General features: G+C 43.4%; 1 protein-coding gene across 4 annotated transcripts in view; it reads left to right on the top strand.

Moving 5' to 3' along the window:
* Window positions 1-21597, top strand: part of BLM (BLM RecQ like helicase) — an 86736-nt gene that overhangs the window by 11539 nt on the left and 53600 nt on the right. The window contains exons 2-4 of one of the 4 annotated variants that reach the window (XM_057494813.1): window positions 17490-17670; window positions 19308-19409; window positions 20347-21047. In XM_057494813.1, coding sequence (XP_057350796.1) covers window positions 19312-19409; window positions 20347-21047 — 799 coding nt within the window. In that variant the 5' untranslated portion in view covers window positions 17490-17670; window positions 19308-19311. Of the gene's footprint in view, window positions 1-16820; window positions 17671-19307; window positions 19410-20346; window positions 21048-21597 lie in introns of those variants that run through there. The other 3 variants (XM_036931792.2, XM_036931794.2, XM_036931793.2) reach the window with 3 other exon arrangements.

Genomic DNA, 21597 nt, shown 5'->3' with positions numbered 1-21597 from the left:
ATGCCTTTCGGGAGAGTCACAAGAGTTTTTGAGGATCCTGAAAGTGGTGAGTGTGGTGCGCACCAGAGTGAGAGAAGGACCGGTCCGAGCGAGTGCGATCAGATGTGGTGTGTGTGTTTAGTGCTATCGATTGTTTTATTGTATTTTGGTTTCGGTTTATATTTCTTTCTGCGCTTTTCATTTTAAATTTCCCCTATTCTGAGGTTCTCCTGTTCTTTCCGCCTCCTCCTCATCTGTTCTTTCCGTTCCTCCTTTCTGCCACTAAATCATTCCCCATGGGCACGGGTCGGGCAACTAAGAGCCATTAGGGCGCCTGCCGCTAGAAGACTCCCCTGACAGAATAAGGGGGTCACAGCTGCGAATCCCAGATAAATTCACGTCCCCCGCAGAAGAAAAACTGTGCAACGACAGGCACCCGTTCACAAGCACATACACCAGTCATCTTGTTTTAAGTGGCATCTCTATCCTTCGCCTTTGTCTTACTCGTATTTTCCACAGTGGGCCAGACTCAGGCTACTCCTAAAGGTCTGATCCTTTCCCATTTCCCGAAGGTCAAGGAACGGGCCTTAAATATGGGCCTTGGCATCAAGAAAGGCAAGCTTGACACCTTTTGCTCGGCCAAGTGGCCTTCCTTTGGAGTAGGCTGACCGACCCAGGGGTCTCTTTCCCTGGACCTTATCGGCAAAGTCAAGGCCATTATCTCCCGGCCAGACCCTGAGGGCCACCCTGACCAATTTCCCTATATTCTTGTCTGGGAAAACCTGGCTGAGAATCCTCCTTCCTGGCTGAGGCCCCTCGTGGTGGGGAAACCTCACACCGACCCACTAAAGACCTCTGTCTTAGTTGCCCAGGAAGAATTAAAGCCCTCTGATTGCAGGGCCAGAAACCCTGTGCGCCCGAGTGCGCCGCCTATTCTCCCTGATAGTTCTCCCCTCTACCCCCCTCTGTCGATTGAGCGACCACCCCCGTATGCGGCTCCGTGGGAGGGAGGGGGTGAAGCTGCCGAGGGGGTAGAAAACGAGGTTGGGGAGCCCAGCAGGGACCAGGCGGCTGCAGCTTCCCCAGATTCCTCAGCAAGAGAAGACAGGAGGCCAGGGAGAGCGGGAGGAATGGCCGCAGCTTTTCCAGGCTCTCCAGCAAGAGAGGGCAGAAGGCCAGGGATAGCGGGAGGAATGCAGTTAAGGCCTCAGGGGGCCTGGGAACAAGAAGGGGAGGCTCCCTCCTCCACCTCAGAAGGAGCAGTGCCGGTCCTGCCTGTGCGTGCCATCGGTGCAGGCAGTCCAGACGGAGCTCAACAATATCAGTACTGGCCCTTCTCATCTAGTGACCTCTATAATTGGAGTACTCAGAACCCTCCCTTCTCGGAGGACCCCAAGTGTCTTATAGGTCTGGTGGAGTCCATTATGTTTACCCATTGTCCCACATGGGACGACTGCCAGCAATTGCTCCGCACCCTCTTCACAACGGAAGAGTGAGAGCGTATCCTCAATGAGGCCAGGAAAAATGTCCTCGGAGAAAATGGAAGACCCACTACCCTCCAGCCCATCATCGACGAGGCATTCCCACTTATGCGCCTGAATTGGGACTTAGGGACTGCAGAAGGTAGGGAGCGTCTCCGGGTCTACCGCCAGACTCTGATGACCGATCTCCAGGCAGCCGCCAGATGGCCCACTAACCTGGCTAAGGTAAAAAGTATTGTTCAGGGGGAAATGGAAAGCCCGGCCGCGTATCTGGAAAGGCTGTTTGATGCTTACAGGCAGTATACCCCTGTAAACCCAGAAGCAGAGGAACATAGATCAGCTGTAGTCCTCTTATTCATCAACCAGGCAGCCCCCGATATCCGGAGGAAACTCCACAAGCGGGATGACCTGGGGGAGATCTCTATCAGAGAAATGCTGCAGCAAGCGGAGAAAGTCTTCAATGCTAGGGAAACTCCAGAAGACAGAGAGGAAAGGTTGAGGAAAGAGAAATGGGAAATGCAGGAGAAAAATAAGAAAGAAGACAGAGAATTTCAGAGGAGGGAGAACAAGAAGCAGAGGGAGGAGATGGCCAGGATATTCCTGGCCGGGGTGAAGGAGAGCCCTAGATCACCTCGAAGAACGGGGCCCCACCAATCCCGACTAGGACGAGATCAATGCGCCCTGTGTAAGAGATATGAGCATTGGAAGAGGGAGTGCCCTAAAAGGAGGGAACAAGGAGGAGGGAACCCCGTTAAGACCCTACACCTAGGAGAGGAGAATTGACGTGGATGGGGCTCGGCACCCCTCCCCAAGTCCTGGGTAACCCTGTGCGTGGAGGGGACTCCCATTGGGTTCCTGGTAGATACTGGGGCACAATATTCAGTCCTCAACCAAGCCCACGGTCCCCTGAACCCAGGACGCACAAGTATAGTCCAGGGAGTGACAGGGTCCAAGAGATGTGCCTGGACTACTAACAGAAAAGTGGACCTAGGAAGGCATCAGGTCGCTCACTCATTTCTGGTTGTACCCGAGAGCCCCGCACCGTTGCTGGGCAGAGACTTACTAACCAAGGTTGGGGCGCGCATCCATTTTGAACCCAAGGGGATAAAGATCATGGACAAAGAAGGGCAGCCCCTGCAACCGGTACATGTGTTGACTCTATCCCTGGCCAATGAACATCATCTGTTTCAGGCGGATCAAGAAGAGAGGGGCCAGGGAAAACAAGGAGAAATTGACTTTTGGTTGCAGAGATTCCCTTCCGCATGGGCCGAAACCGGAGGAATCGGTCTCGCCAAACATCTGCCCCCGGTTGTTGTTCAACTCAAAGCCGCGGCCCTACCCATCCAGGTCCGGCAGTATCCAATACTGGAAGAGGCTAGGAAAGGGATAGCACCCCATATCCACAAACTGTTAGAAACAGGAATCCTTAAACCCTGCCGATCTGCATGGAATACGCCCCTGCTTCCAGTAAGGAACCCTGGCAGTGGAGATTACAGACCGGTGCAGGACTTGCGAAAGGTCAATGAGAGAATAGAAGACATCCACCCTACAGTGCCCAACCCTTACACCCTACTCAACCACCTGCCACCCTCACATGTGTGGTATACTACTCTGGACCTGAAGGATGCCTTCTTCAGTATCCCACTCTCTGAAGTTAGTCAGCCTTTGTTTGCCTTTGAGTGGCAGGAGCAAGGAGGAGGAAGAAATGGGCAGCTTACCTGGACTAGACTGCCACAGGGCTTCAAGAACTCTCCCACCTTATTCAATGAAGCCCTAAGTCAGGACCTGGAGCCCTTTCGCAGGAGCCACCCCCGCGTAACACTGCTGCAGTATGTGGATGACCTGTTGCTGGCCACAGAAACCCGTGAGGAGTGCGAAGAAGCCACGGGGAACTTGCTGGCTGAACTAGGCGAACTGGAATATCGAGCCAGAGCCAAGAAAGCCCACATCTGTCAGAGGTCAGTGGTCTACCTGGGGTACAAAATATGTAATGGAGCCAGGTGGCTAACGCAGGCCATGAAACAAACTATCCTGACTATCCCCGTCCCTTCCTCACCCCGGGGAGTGAGGGAATTTCTTGGCTCAGCCGGGTTCTGCAGGCTCTGGATTCCAGGGTACACAGAAATAGCCCGACCGCTATATGAGGCGACCAAAGAAGGGCCGGGCTGGCAATGGAATCAGGAACAACAAGAGGCTTTTGACAGACTAAAAGAAGCCCTCCTCCGGGCCCCCACCCTATCTCTGCCAGACCCAGAAAAACCCTTCATCCTGTTTGTAGATGAGAAAAAGGGAGTGGCTAAAGGAGTCCTGGCTCAGCAGCTGGGTCCGTGGAAAAGACCTGTGGCCTATTTGTCCAAGCGGCTAGACCCAGTGGCCTCTGGGTGGCCACCTTGTCTGCATATCCTAGCGGCCATCGCTCTACTAGTAAAAGAGGCAGACAAACTGACTTTTGGCCAGAACCTGAGGGTAACAGCCCCACATACTGTAGAGGGGATCCTCAGGCACCCTCCAGGAAAATGGATGACGAATGCAAGACTCACCCACTACCAAGGGCTCCTACTAGATTCTCCACGAATTGCCTTCTCTGACCCGGTGACCCTAAATCCTGCCACCCTTCTGCCGGACCCAGATCTGTCGACCCCCATCCATGACTGTAGAGACATCCTTTCCGGAATTATCCAAGTGTGAGCAGACCTGAAAGACACACCGTTACCGAACTGTGAGCTAAATTGGTACACAGATGGGAGCAGCTTTGTGCAGGAGGGGGTCAGGAGAGCAGGGGCAGCAGTAGTGACCCACGAAGGGGAAGTTGTCTGGAGTGCAGCTCTGCCCCCTGGCACCTCAGCACAGAAGGCGGAACTTACTGCTCTCGCTGAGGCCCTGGAAAGAGCAGAAGGCAAGCGGGCCAACATCTACACAGATAGCAGGTATGCCTTTGGCACTGTCCATGTCCACGGCGCCATCTACCGAGAAAGAGGATTCCGTTCCACGGAAGGGAAGGAACTGAGGAATCTACAAGAAGTCCAAAGAGTACTAGCTGCTATTGAAAAACCAAAAGTGGTAGCAGTTATACATGTACCGGGCCACCAACCAAAGAAGACACCTGAGGCCATCGGCAACAACCATGCTGATGCGGAAGCTAGGAGGGCGGCCCTCTCGGACTCTCTTGTACTTGCAGCCCTCAAGATACCCATACCTGAACTGCCCGCCCTGCCACCCAAACCTGAGTATTCCCCTCAGGATCTGGAGTGGATTAGGAAACAAGTCTCGGGGAAAGTGTTTGGGGAGGAAAATTGGAGTAGGGACCAAGAAGGTAGATTGATTCTTCCAGAAGCATTAGGACAGTACATGCTTGCTAACCTGCATAAGTCCACCCATCTAGGCTGGAAAAAGCTGCTCAGCCTTTTCCAGTCTGCACAGTTGGTGTTTCCCCACCAGAATGAGGCAGCTCGTCAGATCACAAAAGAATGCAGTAGCTGTGCAATGCTAAGACCAGCCCCAAGAGGGCCGCACCCGGCAGGTACTTGGGAAAGGGGGAGGGCTCCCAGGAGGAGCTGGGAAATAGACTTCACCGAAGTAAAACCAGGGAAGTATGGATATAAGTATTTGCTGGTTATGGTGGATACCTTCTCAGGATGGGTAGAGGCTTTTCCAACCGAACATGAGACCAGCCAGGTGGTAGCAAAAAAATTAATTGAAGAAATCGTCCCCAGATATGGGGTCCCTGAAGCCATAGGTTCCGATAACGGCCCGGCTTTCGTTAGCAAAGCCCTGCAGGGACTAGCCCTGGCTTTGGGGATAGACTGGAAGTTACATTGTGCTTACAACCCACAAAGCTCTGGGCAGGTAGAGAGAATGAATCGGACCTTGAAGGAGACCCTTTCTAAATTGGTATTAGAGACTGGCGGGGACTGGGTGACCCTCCTTCCCTTAGCCATCTTCCGCGCTCGGAACTCCCCCTATGTGCATGGTTTAACTCCATTTGAGATAATGTATGGGGCCCCTCCACCCATAACCCGGTGAGTGCAGCTCCCTGGTGCAGAGGACCCGGCTCCTGACTATCTGAATGTGTTGCAAGCTCTTGCTAAAGTGCAGCAGGAAATCTGGCCCCTGATTAGAGCATATTACGAGGGCGGGAATATTCCGAGCCCAGAACATGGCATAGTCCCAGGGGATATGGTATGGGTCAGGAGACACCAAGTAAGGACTCTCGAACCCAGGTGGAAGGGACCTTATGTTGTATTGTTTACCACCCCCACTGCTCTCAAGGTTGATGGTATCGCTCCATGGGTGCACTACACCCACGTTCGGAAGGCTCTACCTCAGAGTACCTCAGAGTGGAAGGTGCAGCAGCATCCTGTGAATCCCCTAAAACTACACCTAAGCCGAAGATGAAGGAGATCCTGCTGATGAGCACCTTAATGTGGACCTTCAAGGGAACCACATCTGTGGAGCTGGGGGCAGGCATCATTCCCCGGCTCGAAGGCACCAACCCCCATCAGCCATGGGACTTGACCTGGATGCTGGTTAACGGCGGAACTGAGGAGGTCATCAGCACCACAGAACACACTGCGCCACTCGGAACCTGGTGGCCTGACCTATTTTTCTGCCTTCGATGGATCAACCAAGGTTACCGAACCCTTTGGGGGCTGGTGCCCAACGCCCCTCCAAACTTGGCTCACTCCCATGGATTTTATGCTTGTCCAGAAGCAGGTAAAGGAGAGTCATGTGGGTGGGGGTCCTACTGGTGTGCCAACTTGGGGGACTGTGTAACCTCGAACAATGGGGATCGGAAATGGCCAGTTTAAAAAAAGGATGCTGTCAAATTTTCTTATGCCAACCAGGACATCCCTCATCACGTGCCTATGGACAAGGCTTGTGACCGAAGGGACCAAGATTGGGTACGAATTCAATTCACTGAGACAGGCAAAAAGACTGAAGTATCGCTTTGGATAAACGGACTAAAATGGGGGATAAAGTACTATAAATATGGAGAACAGGAAGGCTCAATCCTCACCATCAAATTAGCCGTGTCAACTCCCAGCAGCGTCTTCCTAGGGCCCAACCCGACTATACGTCCCCAGCAACCGGCTATACATCCCCAGAAACCTTCAAATCAGAACGAAGGCCTAGGCCAAAGAGACGAGAAAAGGTCAACCGGACGTACGCCTGCACCCTACGCCCGGCTCAGCTCCCCGAGGGGCGCCCTGGCGGGCACCGACGGCCACATCTGCCAGCCAACCGCCAGAACGCATGCCCCAGACCCACCTGTAGTAGTAGCCGGGGCCGTAGCCGTAATAGCCATGGGGCGAGTAGTCGGAGCCGCCATAGCCTGGCCCGTAGCCCTGCTGGTAGCCGTAGCCCTGGTTCCAGTAGGTGCTGTAGCCCTGATTCCAGAGCCCACAAGAGGACCGGGTCTGGGTCCCTCCGGGTCAGATAACCCCATGTGGGAAATGGTGCAGGCAGTAGCAGAGACTCTTAACCACACCACTCCCTCCCTCACCGATCCCTGTTGGCTATGCTACCCAGGTTCACCCCCCTTCTATGAGGCAATCGGGATAGATGGCTCCTACACTATCAGCAACTCCCATCCCACTTACTGGGATGGGAAACCATGGGGACTTACGATCGCTCAGGTTTCAGTCGCTGGTACGTGTGTAGGCACAGTCTCGACGGCCCAGGGCCAGTTATGCTCTTCCTATGCTAACACCACGTGGGAGCAGGAAAAGTGAATTATACCCTCCTCGGGCTGGTGGCTCTGCTCAAAGACAGGCCTCACTCCAGCCCTATCCACCTCTGTGTTCAATGCTAACAGTGAGTTTTGTGTGCTGGTGGCCGTTCTACCTCGCCTAATGTATCATTCTCATGAATCTCTCCTTTCTTATTGGGAAGAAAGGCCGAGCCCCCACCGGAGCAAGAGGGAGGTTGTTACCGCCCTGACCATTGAAACCCTCTTCTCCCTAGGGATAGCAGGGGCAGGCACTGGGGTCGCAGCCCTTGTAACTCAGGAAAAAGGGCTCACAGCCCTGAGGCTGGCAGTCGACAGGGACCTAGAACAACTCCGACAGTCAATATCAGACCTGGAGCAATCCCTCACCTCCTTGTCAGAGGTGGTCCTACAAAACTGAAGGGGCCTGGACCTCTTGTTCTTAAAGGAAGGTGGACTGTGTGCAGCCCTAAAGGAAGAGTGCTGTTTCTATGTAGATAAGACAGGTGCAGTCAGAGATTCCTTAGCCAAACTAAAAACGGATCTAGAGAAGAGGCATAAAGAATATGAAAGTAACGAAAGCTGGTTTGAGTCTTGGTTCACATACAAGCCTTGGTTCGCTACCCTCCTCTCGGCTGTTGTGGGGCCATTAGTCATCCTGCTGTTGTTGCTTACAATCGGTCCGTGCATAATAAACAGGCTGCTTAGGTTTGTACGGGAGAGGATTAACACCGTCCAACTTCTGGTCCTTCGTCAAAAGTATCAGGCCCCAGGTGCCGCTGTGGAAGATTCCTCAGTCTGATCAAGAAAAGGGGGGAATGTAAAGAAGTGCAAAGAGCATCAAAAGTCAGGAAAAAGAAATAATAAAACCTAGCTGAACCCTAGAGCAAGAGCCACCCAGTTTTCGTAGAAACTACCCGAAGCTAACACGCCTGCCCTAAGTTAGATAACCAGAGGTGGGCAGTAGCCTCGGGACCTAACCCGTGATAAGTCACGAAGACATGCCTGTGTGAGCTAGAGATTACGGGAAGCAGTTAGGTAACCGGGGCGTTCTCATTTCAACTCCATTGGTTAAAATATAGAACGTGTTTTAAAATTATTGGTTGTAGAAATGCGTGGGCTTCGGTGCAACAGCTGTGAAAACCCTATATAATCCCTACCTAAAGTTGCCTGGGGGTCGGCAGCTCGGACTCGGCCTGCGTGTCAGGGGAGGTGCTGTCGGCCCCAGCTGGCTGGCTGAATACAGACTTTGCTTGGATTTACATCTCCGTGTCCGTGTGGTTTGTTCTCTGGGGAAACCCCGGAGTCCTGGACCCTAACAACTTAAGAATATAAGGAAAACTCACAAATACAAAATAACAAATGACAAGTGGAAAAAACCATTGACATAGAGGAAATATTTTTAAAACAAAATTAATTTGCACATGTCTATGAGATTCAAATGAAATTGTTACTGGGCAGCTGGGTCTGGTGAGGCCTCTCCCTGCTCACTAAGTGAAGCACAAGGTGAAACCTCAACCTGGATGGGGGAGGGTTCTTGACTCTGAAAAAGAATTCTCGAGCAGGTCAGAGGAGTGTAGGTAAGGAAGGAATTCATTAAAGCGAGAGTAGCAGGGAATGGGAATGGCAGCTGCCTTGCAGGCAGCAGTGAGCAAGGAAGAGCAGAGAAAGGAAAGGAAGCTCGTTAAACTCCTGCTCAGAATAGGACAATTCCCTTGCTAACTCCTAAAGCCAGAGTCACCTGGCATCCAGTGTTCACTTGGATCTGCATGGCATGAGAACTAAGCTCCTGCCACCCCAGGATTTGGGGGAGCCACAGAGCCCTGGATGGAGTGAGATTATATTCTGAGAACTTCCCAAAGGCAAAGAAAGGAGATTTTCAGGCAGGCTACTAAGGAGCATGATTGTACGGCCACAGTCCTGGCCAGGTCACCGAGGTGACAGGAACTTACAAGCCCACATCAGAGCTCTCAATAGCCTCTCCCTACTTATCTGGAGTAGAACAGAGACAGAATGAAGACTTGTGCTTAAGTCTGGAAAATAGAATGAAATAGAAAAGTGACAAAGACACCACTGGAAGAGTGCAGAGACAAAACACAGTTAAGTTGAGCAGTGAGAAGGCTTTATTTAAAAAGTACACACTCGAAGAAAAGTGAGTGTGGGCAACCTCAGAAAGGAGGTGCACTTAAGGGCTTACGATTCTGTCTTTTAAGGCTTTCAAGAATGGGGCAAAGGGTGGGGAAAAGGAGTTGGGTGTAGGCTTATCTTGTGGTCTATAATGTCTCTCTCCAGTGAGAGAGAGACATTATGTCACTATCCACAGTCAGTCCTCTAGATAATTCTGTAAGATAAACTTAATACAAGGAATTTATTGATACTGTTCTTCTCCTTAATACAAGGAATTTATTGATACTGTTTTTTTTTAAAGACTGGTTACCCTCAGGCACTGGGACATATCAGTTAGGGCTGCTTTCTCTGCCCTAAGATAGGGTGGGTTATTGTCTGATTACCAAAGAATATGTTAGGAATCTTACATCCTAACTCCCTCATTTTTTAAATGGAATCTTAGCCTTAAGATGGAGTCCCTCCTGTTCTTACTGTATAGTTTATATCTTGGCATTTTTCATGATAGGCAGGAAAAGTTAATCATGATGCTTGTACCATATCCCTGCCCTACTTCAAAGTGGATAATTATTTAGGAAAATACAGTTTACCAAAACTGACCCCAATAAAGATTGGAATTAAATAGCTCAATTTTCATAGAATAAATATATGAAAGAATTATCTCATTGAAAACAAAAACCTCTAGATTCAAATGGTTTCACAGGGAACTTCTGCCAAACTTTAAGAGTCCAGATAATCCCAATGCTAAATAAATTGTTTCAGAGCATAAGTAATGAAAGAAAACTTCCAAATTCTTTCTTTTATTAGTTATCTATTACTATAATTGTTAGTTTAGCCTTGGTCTCTAGTTGTTGAAGGGCTAAAGTGAAGTAAAATCTCCAAAACATTTAAAGTCTTCTAGATGTTCTTTGGGTTTTTTTTTTTAAGCAACAGTTGATCTCAGTACACTGTGCATATTTAAAGTGTACAATTTGATCAGTTTTGACAAATATGTGATATCACTATAAGCAGGTAATGAGCATACCTGTCTCTCCCAGTAGTTTCCTCATGCCTCTGTGTTATGCCTCCCTCTTGCTCCCTTTCCCCTAGTCCAGGTAAAGAATGCCTGCAGTTCTTTAAAACAAATAAATAACCCAGTTAAAAAGTTGGCAAAGGATTTGAATGGACGTTTCTTCAAAGAAGATATACAAATGGACAACAAGCACATGAAAAGATGCTCATCATCACTAATTAGAGGAATACAAATCAAAAACACAATGTGATACTACCTTACGCTCATTATGATGGCCTATATACATATGTGTGTGTATATATACATATATGTATGTATGTATGTATATATATAATATATATATATAGGTATAAGAAAATAGCAAGTGTTGATGAGGATATGGAGAAATTGGGACCTTTGTGCACTGTTGGTGGGAATGTAGAATGGTACAGCCACTATAGAAAATAGAATGGCAGTTCTCAAAAAATTAAAAATAGACCTACCATACGATTCAGGAATTCCACTTTTAGGTATATACCCAAAAGAATTAAAAGCAGTATTTCAAAGAGGCATTTGTTCACTATGGCTAAAAGGTGGAAGTAACCCAAATGTCCGCCAACAGAAGAATGGATAAACAAAGTGTGGTATATGAATACAATAGAACACTATTCAGCTTTAAAAAGGAAGGAAATTCTGACACAAGGTACTGCATGAATAACCCTTGAGGACATTATGCTAAGTGAAATAAACCAGCCACAAAAGGACAGATACTGTGTGTTTCTTCCAAAGTAGTCAAATTCATAGAAAGTAAAATGGTGACTGTCAGGGGCTGGGAAGAAATGGAGATGGGTGTTACTGTTTAACAAGTGTAGTTTGTTTTGCAAGATGAAAGTTCTGGAGATTGCACAATAATGTGAATACACTTTACGCTACTGAACAGTACACTTAAAAATGATTAAGATGATTTATGTTACGTGTATGTTAGCACAATTAAAAATAAAAAAGGATACTGGAGCCAACTAGAAGGCACTCTGCTCCCCCTGGCCAAAATGAAGGTTTGAGCATCAAAATAAATAATGGCAGTAATGGATTACAACCCACTGAATAAATTAAGAATCCTTACTAAGAAAAAGCAAATAAGGAGAAGGGAAAGTTCTTTCCAGTGTAATGCCAACTATTAAAGGAAGAAGGCCCTAGAAAAAAACCATCATTATATGATTGTACTATTTATAATCATACTATGGTTTTTTTGAATCATCAATGCATACTAAATGTTTTTTTTCTAGTTTTTTTTTTAATTAATTGATTTCTGACATGGTTACATTTGGTTGGAGAACATGTCATGATTTTAATCCTTTGAAATTTGCTGAGACTTGCCTGTAGCGCAGCACATGGTCAGCTTTTGTAAATGTATGTTGAAAAGGATCCAGTTGTCAGCTTTGTTATTCAGATCTTCTGGGTTGTTACTGATTTTTTAAGTTACTTGTTCAATTAGTTACTGACAGAGCTCATTTTAAATCTACAATTATAGTCTTTTCCTGTTTCTTAATAATTCTATCAGTTTTGCTTCATGTATTCTGCATTTTTTTGTTGTGTTTTTGTTTTTTATTTTGTTATCATTAATCTACAATTACATGAGGAACATTATGTTTACTAGACTCCCCCCATCACCAAGTCCCCCCTACATACACCATTAGTCTCTGTCCATCAGTGTAGTAAGATGCTGTAGAATCACTACTTGTCTTCTCTGTTGCACAGCCCTCCCCGTGCCCCCCCCACATTATATATGCTCATCATAATGCCCCCTTTCTTTTTTTCCCCCCACCTTATCCCTTCCTTCCCACCCATCCTCCCCAGTCCCTTTCTCTTTGGTAACTGTTAGTCCATTCTTGGGTTCTGTGAGTCTGCTGCTGTTTTGCTCCTTCAGTTTTTTCTTTGTTCTTATACTCCAAGATGAGTGAAATCATTTGATACTTGTCTTTCTCTGCCTGGCTTATTTCACTGAGCATAATACCCTCTAGCTCCATCCATGTTGTTGCAAATGGTAGGATTTGTTTTCTTCTGATGGCTGAATAATATTCCATCATGTATATGTACCACATCTTTATCCATTCATCTACTGATGGACACTTAGGTTGCTTCCAATTCTTGGCTATTGTAAATAGTGCTGCGATAAACATAGGGGTGCATCTGTCTTTTTCAAACTGGACTGCTGCATTCTTAGGGTAAATTCCTAGGAGTGGAATTCCTGGGTCAAATGATATTTCTATTTTGAGCTTTTTGAGGAACCTCCATACTGCTTTCCACAATGGTTGAACTGATTTACATTCCCACCAGCAGTGTAGGAGGGTTCCCTTTTCTCCACAACCTCCCCAACATCTGAAGTTCTTTGGAGAACTGTCTGTTCAGCTCCTGTGACCATTTTTTTCTTGGATTATTAGCTTTTTGTTTGTTGAGATGCATGAGCTCTTTATGTATTTTGGATGTCAACCATTTATCAGATCTGTCATTTATTAATATATTCTCCCATACTATAGGATGCCTTTTTGTTCTATTGGTGGTGTCCTTTGCTGTACAGAAGCTTTTCAGCTTGATATAGTCCCACTTGTTCATTTTCGCTTTTGTTTCCTTTGCCCCAGGAGATATGTTCAGGAAGTTGTTCATTTTTGTGTCCAAGAGATTTTTGCCTTACGTTTTTTTCTAAGAGTTTTATGGTTTCATGACTTACATTCAGGTCTTTGATCCATTTTGAATTTACTTTTGTGTATGGGTTAGACAGTGATCCAGTTTCATTCTCTTACATGTAGCTGTCTAGTTTTGCCAACACCAGCTGTTGAAGAGGCTGTCATTTCCCCATTGTATGTCCATGGCTCCTTTATCCTATATTAATTGACCATATATGTTTGGGTTAATGTGTGGAGTCTCTATCCTGTTCCACTGGTCTGTGGCTCTGTTCTTGTGCCAGTACCAAATTGTCTTGGTTACTGTGGTTTTGTAGTAGAGTTTGAAGTTGGGGAGCAAGATCCCCCCTGCTTTATTCTTCCTTCTCAGGATTGCTTTGGCTATTTGGGGTATTTTGTGGTTCCTTATGAATTTTAAAACTATTTGTTCTAGTTCGTTGAAGAATGCTGTTGGTATTTTGATAGGGATTGCATCAAATCTGTAGATTGATTTAGGCAGGATGGCCATTTTGACAATATTAATTCTTCCTAGCCAAGAGCATGGGAAGAGCTTCCATTTGTTAGTGTCCTCTTTAATTTCTCTTAAGAGTGTCTTGTAGTTTTCAGGGTATAGGTCTTTCACTTCCTTGGTTAGGTTTATTCCTAGGTATTTTATTCTTTTTGATGCAGTTGTGAATGGAATTTTTTTCCCTGATTTCTCTTTCTGCTAGTTCATCATTAGTGTATAGGAAAGCAACAGATTTCTGTGTATTAATTTTGTATCCTGCAACTTTGTTGAATTCAGATATTTGTTCTAGTAGTTTTAGAGTGGAGTCTTTAGGGTTTTTTATGTACAATATCGTGTCATCTGCAAATAGTGACAGTTCAACTTCCTCTTTACCAGTCTGGATGCCTTGTATTTCTTTGTTTTGTCTGATTACCGTGGCTAGGACCTCCAGCACTATGTTGAATAACAGTGGGGAGAGTGGGCATCCCTGTCTTGTTCCCTATCTTAGAGGGAAGGCTTTCAGCTTCTCGCTGTTAAGTATGATGTTGGCTGTGGGTTTGTCATATATGGCCTTTATTATGTTGAGGTACTCGCCCTCTATACCCATTTTGTTGAGAGTTTTTATCATGAATGGATGTTGAATTTTGTTAAATGCTTTTTCAGCATCTATGGAGATGATCATGTGGTTTTTGTCCTTTTTGTTGATGTGGTGGATGATGTTGGTATTCTGCATTTTATGGGCTGTACAAATTTAAAATTGTTATATCTTCCTGGCTACTTGAATTATTTGTCATTATGCAGTGACCCTCTATCTCTACTGGGGCTTTCTATCTTAAAATCAATTTTGTCTTATGTTAATATAGCTATCAGCTTTATTGTGGTGAGGTTTTTTCCATCTTACTTTCAGCCTTTCTGTACACTAATGTTTTAGATGTGTATCTTTTTCCTTTTCTCTCCTTTTATATAGCTTTCTTTTAGGTGAGGGTTTTTATTTATTGAAGTATCTTTTTTTTTGGTATGGAAGTATCTTTGATATACGTTGGTTTCTTACGTTGGTTTCAAATATAACACAGGGGTTCAACAGTTGCCCATATTATTAAATCCTTACCCCTCTAATGCAGTTACTATCAACGTAGAAAGTTGTTACGGAATCATTGACTATATTCTCCATGCTGTACTACCATCCCCATGACCAGCTTATACTGGGATTGTGTATTATTGTACACCTTTATCCCCCTCACCACCACCCCCAACCTGCCCCAGCCTGTCCCCCTTGGTAACCAATAGTTACTTCTCTAACCCAACCTCTTAATTTTACAAATAAGGAGACTAGAGAGAATAAATGAATTCCTCAAAGCCACACAGTCGATTTGTGGCAAAATTGAGCCAAGAACCTGGGTTCTTAGTACATTTCTCATTTCTGCTGATCTTTGCTTTTTATAGTAAAGTGATATTATCTTACAATTCTGCTTCTTTCTCTCATTTCTCCTTGTATTTTTAACAGTCTCAGCTTTATGTATTTTTTTTGCTGTGTCATTTGGGTCATATAGATAAATATAGTTTGGGCTTTTTATCATTCAACAGTGACCTTTTTATTTATTTCCTTTGCCTTGAACTCCTTGGATATAATGTATAGTTTCTTCCTAAAACTCTAATCCATTATAACTAATCCATTGTTTTGTTTAATTTTACCCATTAAATATAATTGAAAGATAAATAAAAATTGGAGAGATACTTTGAATACATTTTTACTATGGATTTTAAAAAAGAGATAATTAAAACCCAGGTAACTGATATGGAAGATCTTTGGGAAAATGGACCTGGAAACAACCTGATACCCAGTAATTAATAAATTTTCCTTTCTTATGGGATGTAATGGGATTACAAGCTTTGACAGCTCTATTTTCTTAGTTAAGTCACATGGAGACCTATATGACTCTTCCCAGAAGATAAACTATAAATGACAATAAATGAAGAAAACAGAACATTTATGAAATCCCTGTCAAAAATCTCTTTTCGCCTGAAATCGTGTTTGCTTGATGTGTAATTTGATTGAAGGAGAGAGAGTTTCTGGCCCCTCGTGCCGCAGTTGAGGTTCATAAGGTCATGACTGGCTCTTGGCTCGTTGCTTTTCCCCCAGGGAAGGAAGCTGCTGCCCTTTGAAGAGTAACTAGTGGGGCTCATCCCCTGACCTCTTTTAGCAGAAGACTGGAAACAGAAATATCTGAATGTTACTTGGTACTGAATTTAAGAGTAGTCTTTGTGGCTACTGTATCTCTTGATGTCCTGAAATAGCCGTCTTATGACAAGAAGAAGAATAAAAGCTAGACTTGACCTAGAGAGAGAAGGTAGTGCTAATTTTGTTAGATCCCAAAACAGTAATTTCAGTCTCATTTATTTGAAAGAAAAGGAACTATGCCTTTTAAAAAAAACCTTTGCTTTCTTTGTCCCATGTCTTGTTTTTCTAAAATCTTTTTTTTTTTTTACACCTTATTTTTGTTCTGACAGTTGTGCATTTCCCAACAACAGTCCTTTTCCCATTAGTGCTCTTAGAATGGGTTCAATAGACATGGTTAACTCATATCATCAGTGCCTTCTATTAACCTTTTTTATTTTTATTTTTAAAGTCAGTGTCGTTATTTGAACAATTCATAACAGCCAGTTTTGGAGATAAATTTGAGTCTTACATTTTCTAAGACTTTAAAACTCTAAAACATTTCTCTTGTTATACAGAAATGAAAGTTGCTTCGGTTTTTTAGCATGAGGTTCTTTATAAATGTTCTCTGTTTGTCCCTCAGAAGTAATTCTGTTTGTTACTCTAAATGTGATGTTTTTCTTGCTTAGCCACTTTCAGATTTTTTTTAATGTTTTCTTTTACTTAAATTTCATGACTACTCTTTATGTATTTATCTGGTTGTTACATAAGGGTCCTGTAATTTCTCACCTAAATGATGTTCACTCATTTGGGTTATTGTTCAGACAGCACTCCTTCAACCATTTCTGCTTTGCCATCGGTTTCTTTTACTACTTTGAATGGTCTCATTTGCTGGATATATTCCAGCTGCCTGTTGTCATTCGCTCATACCTTCTTTTAATCTGATGTATTTTTTCTTTCTATATATGGAGATGGTTTGGTTTCCTAGTTTATATTGTTTCATTCAACAAATGTTTGGCACTGTTGAATCAGCTTTTGGTTTATTTCTATCATTTTACTTTTTTGCTTATTTATATATTGCTTAACTTCATGTATGTGAGAGAATAATCGTTTTTCAAATTATACTTGTGATTGTTGTGGCGAGTCTAATTCGGAGGGTTTTGTTCTGTTTTGTTTTCTGAGCTCTCAGTGCTTTGTTCCTCTTTAGCATTGTGAAACTTTCAGTTTATTTTCCTCCTTAATTTTATATCACTGATCTTTGCTGTTGCTAGTGAACAATTTTTTGTATGTCAAGCAAGGTAGTGATATTCTAATGGAATATGTGCAGAGGAGACACCTTTTTGCTTCTCAGTACTCACCAACTTCTTAAAAGCATTCTCACTGAAGGAGGAGGGAAATTGTGTGCTCAGTGCTTCAGAATATGACTCTGGCTAGAGGAAGCCACCCTGGGAGGAAAAACAAAGAGCAGTGTAGCTTAAACATAGGGAAAGGTGTCCCAGGGTTAAAGTTGACTACATATCAGCTATGAATCCATACTGTATCACTGCAGTTATTAAACACTGAATCAAACATTTGTACTTGAAATGGCTGAATATATGTAAAAAGTCACGCTGTGGGGCTGGAAGTCTCTGCTGGAGTACCACCTCTGCTTTTGATCTGAAAATAAATAAGGAAAATTTGTACAAGGATGAAACAACTTTGAAGGAATGTGGGAAAAGGTTAAGTAGTGATGCCTTGGGTCACTGTGTTTTCCTTAGTGTCTTAAAGTCTGAAGGTCTGTGCTTCTGTCTCCATGTCGACAGTCTAATCAGGTGAGGCTGAAATTCTGAGGGGGCAGAATTTTAGTCTCTCATACATACTGTGAAAAACTTCCATACTGGACAGGACCTTGAAGAGAACATGTCTTCAATAAAAGGCCAATACTTTTAAATTGGGTACAGAATGGGGAACTGCCTTTGGACATGCAAGGACTGTGGTCTTAAAATATTGTCCACTAAAAAAAAAAATGAAGAAAGGCTTCTTGAAGAAGTGGCTGATTCTAAGTCTGGGAAAAAATATGCACAAGGTAAGCCTGGGACACTTTTCATTCCAGATGGTAAAGAAGCTCACAAAGACACTAAGGTTATGTCGGAGGACCTGAAAAGGCTTCCACTGGCCAAGCAGGAAACGGTGTGAGGCTCAGTGAGGGTGATAAACTGTACTGGACTGATATGTACCTGTGAGTTTAATTCATGAGTTTGTAAAGATACTGGGAGAAAAGTCAACCACCATCTGAGGTTGTTGGAGAATGAGCTTATTATTTTGAAAACTAATAGAGGGAAAGAATCCTACACGTATCCTGCCTTTGCCAAGTGAACTATACTGTTAGGAAACAGTGCAATAGATCAGAGGAGTTTCTCTTGGTGGAAATATTTCAACTAATGAATGAAGAAGGAATGACAGAATTAAAATGCTGCCATTTGGGGAGGTCACCTTCCAGAATGGTGCGATGAGAACCTTGGGAGGTGTGTACAGATGAAGCATTGTGCTGGGTGAGTTGATAATTACTGACTGAGTGATGGGTATGTAGGAGTTCATTATGCCCTCTACCCACTTCTTATGTTTATTTTGGTAACAACTTTATAAGATACTATTCACATATCAGTATGAATTATTCAGTGTTTATTAATTAGTTATTTTGCCTAAAGCTGTTTAAAGAGGAAGAAGAAGCAGAAATCATTCCTTCTTCTGGAGAAGGTAGAAAAAAATCTGTATTGTAATCATCTTCATCAAGCTCAATTCATGGAGATTTCTCAATTGACTGTAATCCCATTTCTTCCAAGGTCTTTTTTTTTCTTTTCACTATTACCTTAAGTAAAACAGCTAACCATAGGTTACTTTAATAATTAGTGAGTGGAATATGATTTATGTAAAACTTAATGTTTCCATGAATATAATCTAGTGTTGTTAACCCTTCCTCCTAAGATATAGGGCATAAACTAAAAAGTAGGTCTCTGTTAAAGAGATACTAGGAGTGGGGGTTGTAACTCTCAGCTCAAATGAGTGTTTTTTACAATCCACAGGTTTCAGCTATCCCGTCTTCCGTTAGACCCAGTCATTTTAAGGCGGCTCAAGCTGTACATTATCCCAGGTGCTAGCTCAGCACGATCACAGCTTGTTACATAGGGTTATAAATATGCCGCTGAAAGTAACTCGGGTTGAAACTAGATGATTGTGAAGCATGTTCTCTTGCTGGTAAACCATGGCTCTCATTGGTGGTGCTCTTCCTTCTTTTCCCATCTTTTCCCTGGGGCAGAGAATTCAGTTATTCACTTGTGCTTTGTGTTTCCAGTGTGCTTTGATTGTTTTCTCCCACCTCACTCCCTGTCCAGCTTGCATTTATTCTTCAGGCCCACGCCAGGCCCCAGTTTTCTGCAGGCCCTTTCCTAATAATCCCTTTCCTGATGTCTTTTGTGCTTATTTTAGCATTGGGGAAAAATCAGGTCATTTTGCTATTTAAAGTGAGTCTTCAGTTAGTTAAAGAGTATGTTTCAAATGTCACCATTTGTAAATGTCAAAATAATTTATCAACCAAAAAGAAGCCTCATTACTCTGGGCATAGTTGAAACAGTGCTCTGCACCCCCATACCCACCCGCAATAAATATTGTAATTAATGCAAAGTACATAGACTCCACTGATATTTTTTTCCCCTCACTTTTTAGGATCATGGCTGCTGTTCCTCAAAATAATCTCCAGGAGCAACTGGAACGTCATTCAGCCAGAAAACTTAATAATAACTTAAGTCTTTCAAAACCAAAATCTTCGTAAGTATTTTGATTGGCTTGCTGGCATATAGGCACTAACCCACAATATCATACCAATGAAATACTCACTTTCAGCCCTTTCATTGTTTAAATGAAGAAATGAAGCTGAGAGGGTCAGTGATTTTTCTCACTTTATAAATTAATGGTAGAGCATGTTTTAGGAGCAGCAGGTACTAAATTGTTCAGCACCTTTGCACGGTTTCTGGCACATAATACGTGCTCAGTAAATATTTGTTGAAATGAATAAACAATGAATCTTCTCATAAACTTGGGTAAATAGATACTTTTAATATTTTTATATAATTTTATATCCTTTCCAAAAATGGTGTAAGGAAACTGTAGCTCTCCCCTTCTGTTCTTCCCTCCCAACTGTATTCCAAACTCCTTCTAATGATGTCTAATAGTGATATATATTCTTTATTGTGCCGTTATCAGATTCTAGGTACGCACTGTTCTGGGTGCTTGACTTTAGTCACCACTGACCATCAGTCATGTCACTAAATCCAGCAGATGTCCAGGACTCTTGCCTCTTTCTCTTGTCCTTCAGATTTCAGTGTAATTAGTAGTTTTTAACTCTTTTCCCCAGAAAACATATATCCAAGTAGCAGCAAGTAGCCACATTTGAGTCTCTTCCCTTTTTTACTGATGCTTCCTGAGGAGGGGCTTGATTAAGGAATAACAGTCTGAGAAGTAAAGTAGTGGAAATGGCCTGGATACTCTCAAAACTGGATGGTTAGCTTCTGAGTAGGAAGGATCAGAGCATACATAGTATAATTTCAGTTATCTTATACATTTTCAGAGAGGGAGCAAGAGTCTTTGCTTATTTGTGATACAGTGAAGTTGTTACATAAATTAGTAAAAAAGAGTATAGAGTTTTGTGTAGTTGCTGGATTTGTAAAATTAATCCATCTAATTCAGTTTTTAAATTATTTTTCAGAGGTTTCACTTTTAAGAAGAAAATACCTTCCGCCAACGATTTGTCTATAACTAGTGTGTCGGTAGCAAAAACACCTGTGTTAAGTGATAAAGACATTAATGTCGCAGAGGCCTTTTCCTTCAGTGAACCTTTACCTCCCACCCCGAGTCAGCAGACAAGGATCAGTGACCTTAAAAATGCTGCAGCAGGACCACAAACCAAGAGAGTTGGTTCAAAACCATCATTGCCAGATTTGTTACAGGTTCCACAGGAAGTTTTATGTACTACCCAGAATGCTCTGGTGCAGAAGGAACCTTGTGATGACACTTTCAAGAGATTAGAATTTAGTTCTTCATCAGACTCTTTTATTACCATCAATGATTGGGATGATATGGATGACTTTGATATTTCTGGAAATTCAAAAGCATTTGTTACACCATCCAGAAATCACTTCATAAGAGTAAGCACTGCTCAGAAATCAAAGACGTCTAAGAGGAACTTTTTAAAACCACAGCCTCGTAAAGCAAATACAGTAAAGGCTGATTTGACCCTTTCTTGCTCTGAAAGCAAGCATGGATATTTGACTAGGAAACAGAAGGATGACTCAGAATGGTTAAGTAGGGATGTGATTTGCATTGATGATGGCCCCAATACTGAAGAGCTTTTAAATGAAGACACTTGGGAAAGTCACTCGTTGAAAACTCATTTGGGAGAGCAAAGAGGTAAAAATTATTATCTCATCTCTTTAATATGGTGATTGTATTAGTTTACTCAGAGATAGGCATTGGGAACAGTAGCAAGTGTGATACAGCTTTTTCCTTAGCATCTGTAGAGGCACTTACTGAAACATCTGTTGGCCACGTTCTTGAGACAGGACATACTGATGAAATGAAGGATTTTATTTTGCTAATGTGATTTTTATATTAACACCAAGGATAGCTCTATGGTTTTTAGATATGAAGAAAATAAGGTCCATAGAGGTTAAGTGGTCTTTTAATGGTCTGTTGGCTGGTTAGTGGTAGAATTGGGAAGTGGAACCACACCTGTCTAGTATTATTTCTTTATGGCTTGCTGCCATCTAATATTGATGCAGAGTATGACCTAGTCATGCTATTAAAGTACTATAAATTACAATCACATTTTTCTGTTTAGGTCTTGTAGTTATTAGATGTCCAGAACTTAATAGCTGAGATTAGCCATATGTAAAAGTACTGACCTTATAAAATAGTTGTAACTATGAGTTGTATCATTTTTAAACACCTGAATCCCATG

The sequence above is a fragment of the Manis pentadactyla genome, chromosome 18 (assembly GCF_030020395.1).
Source record: "Manis pentadactyla isolate mManPen7 chromosome 18, mManPen7.hap1, whole genome shotgun sequence".
Taxonomy (NCBI): Eukaryota; Metazoa; Chordata; class Mammalia; order Pholidota; family Manidae; genus Manis; species Manis pentadactyla.
The sequence above is the reverse complement of the archived record's forward strand: the minus strand, read 5'-3'. Positions and strand labels throughout refer to the sequence as shown.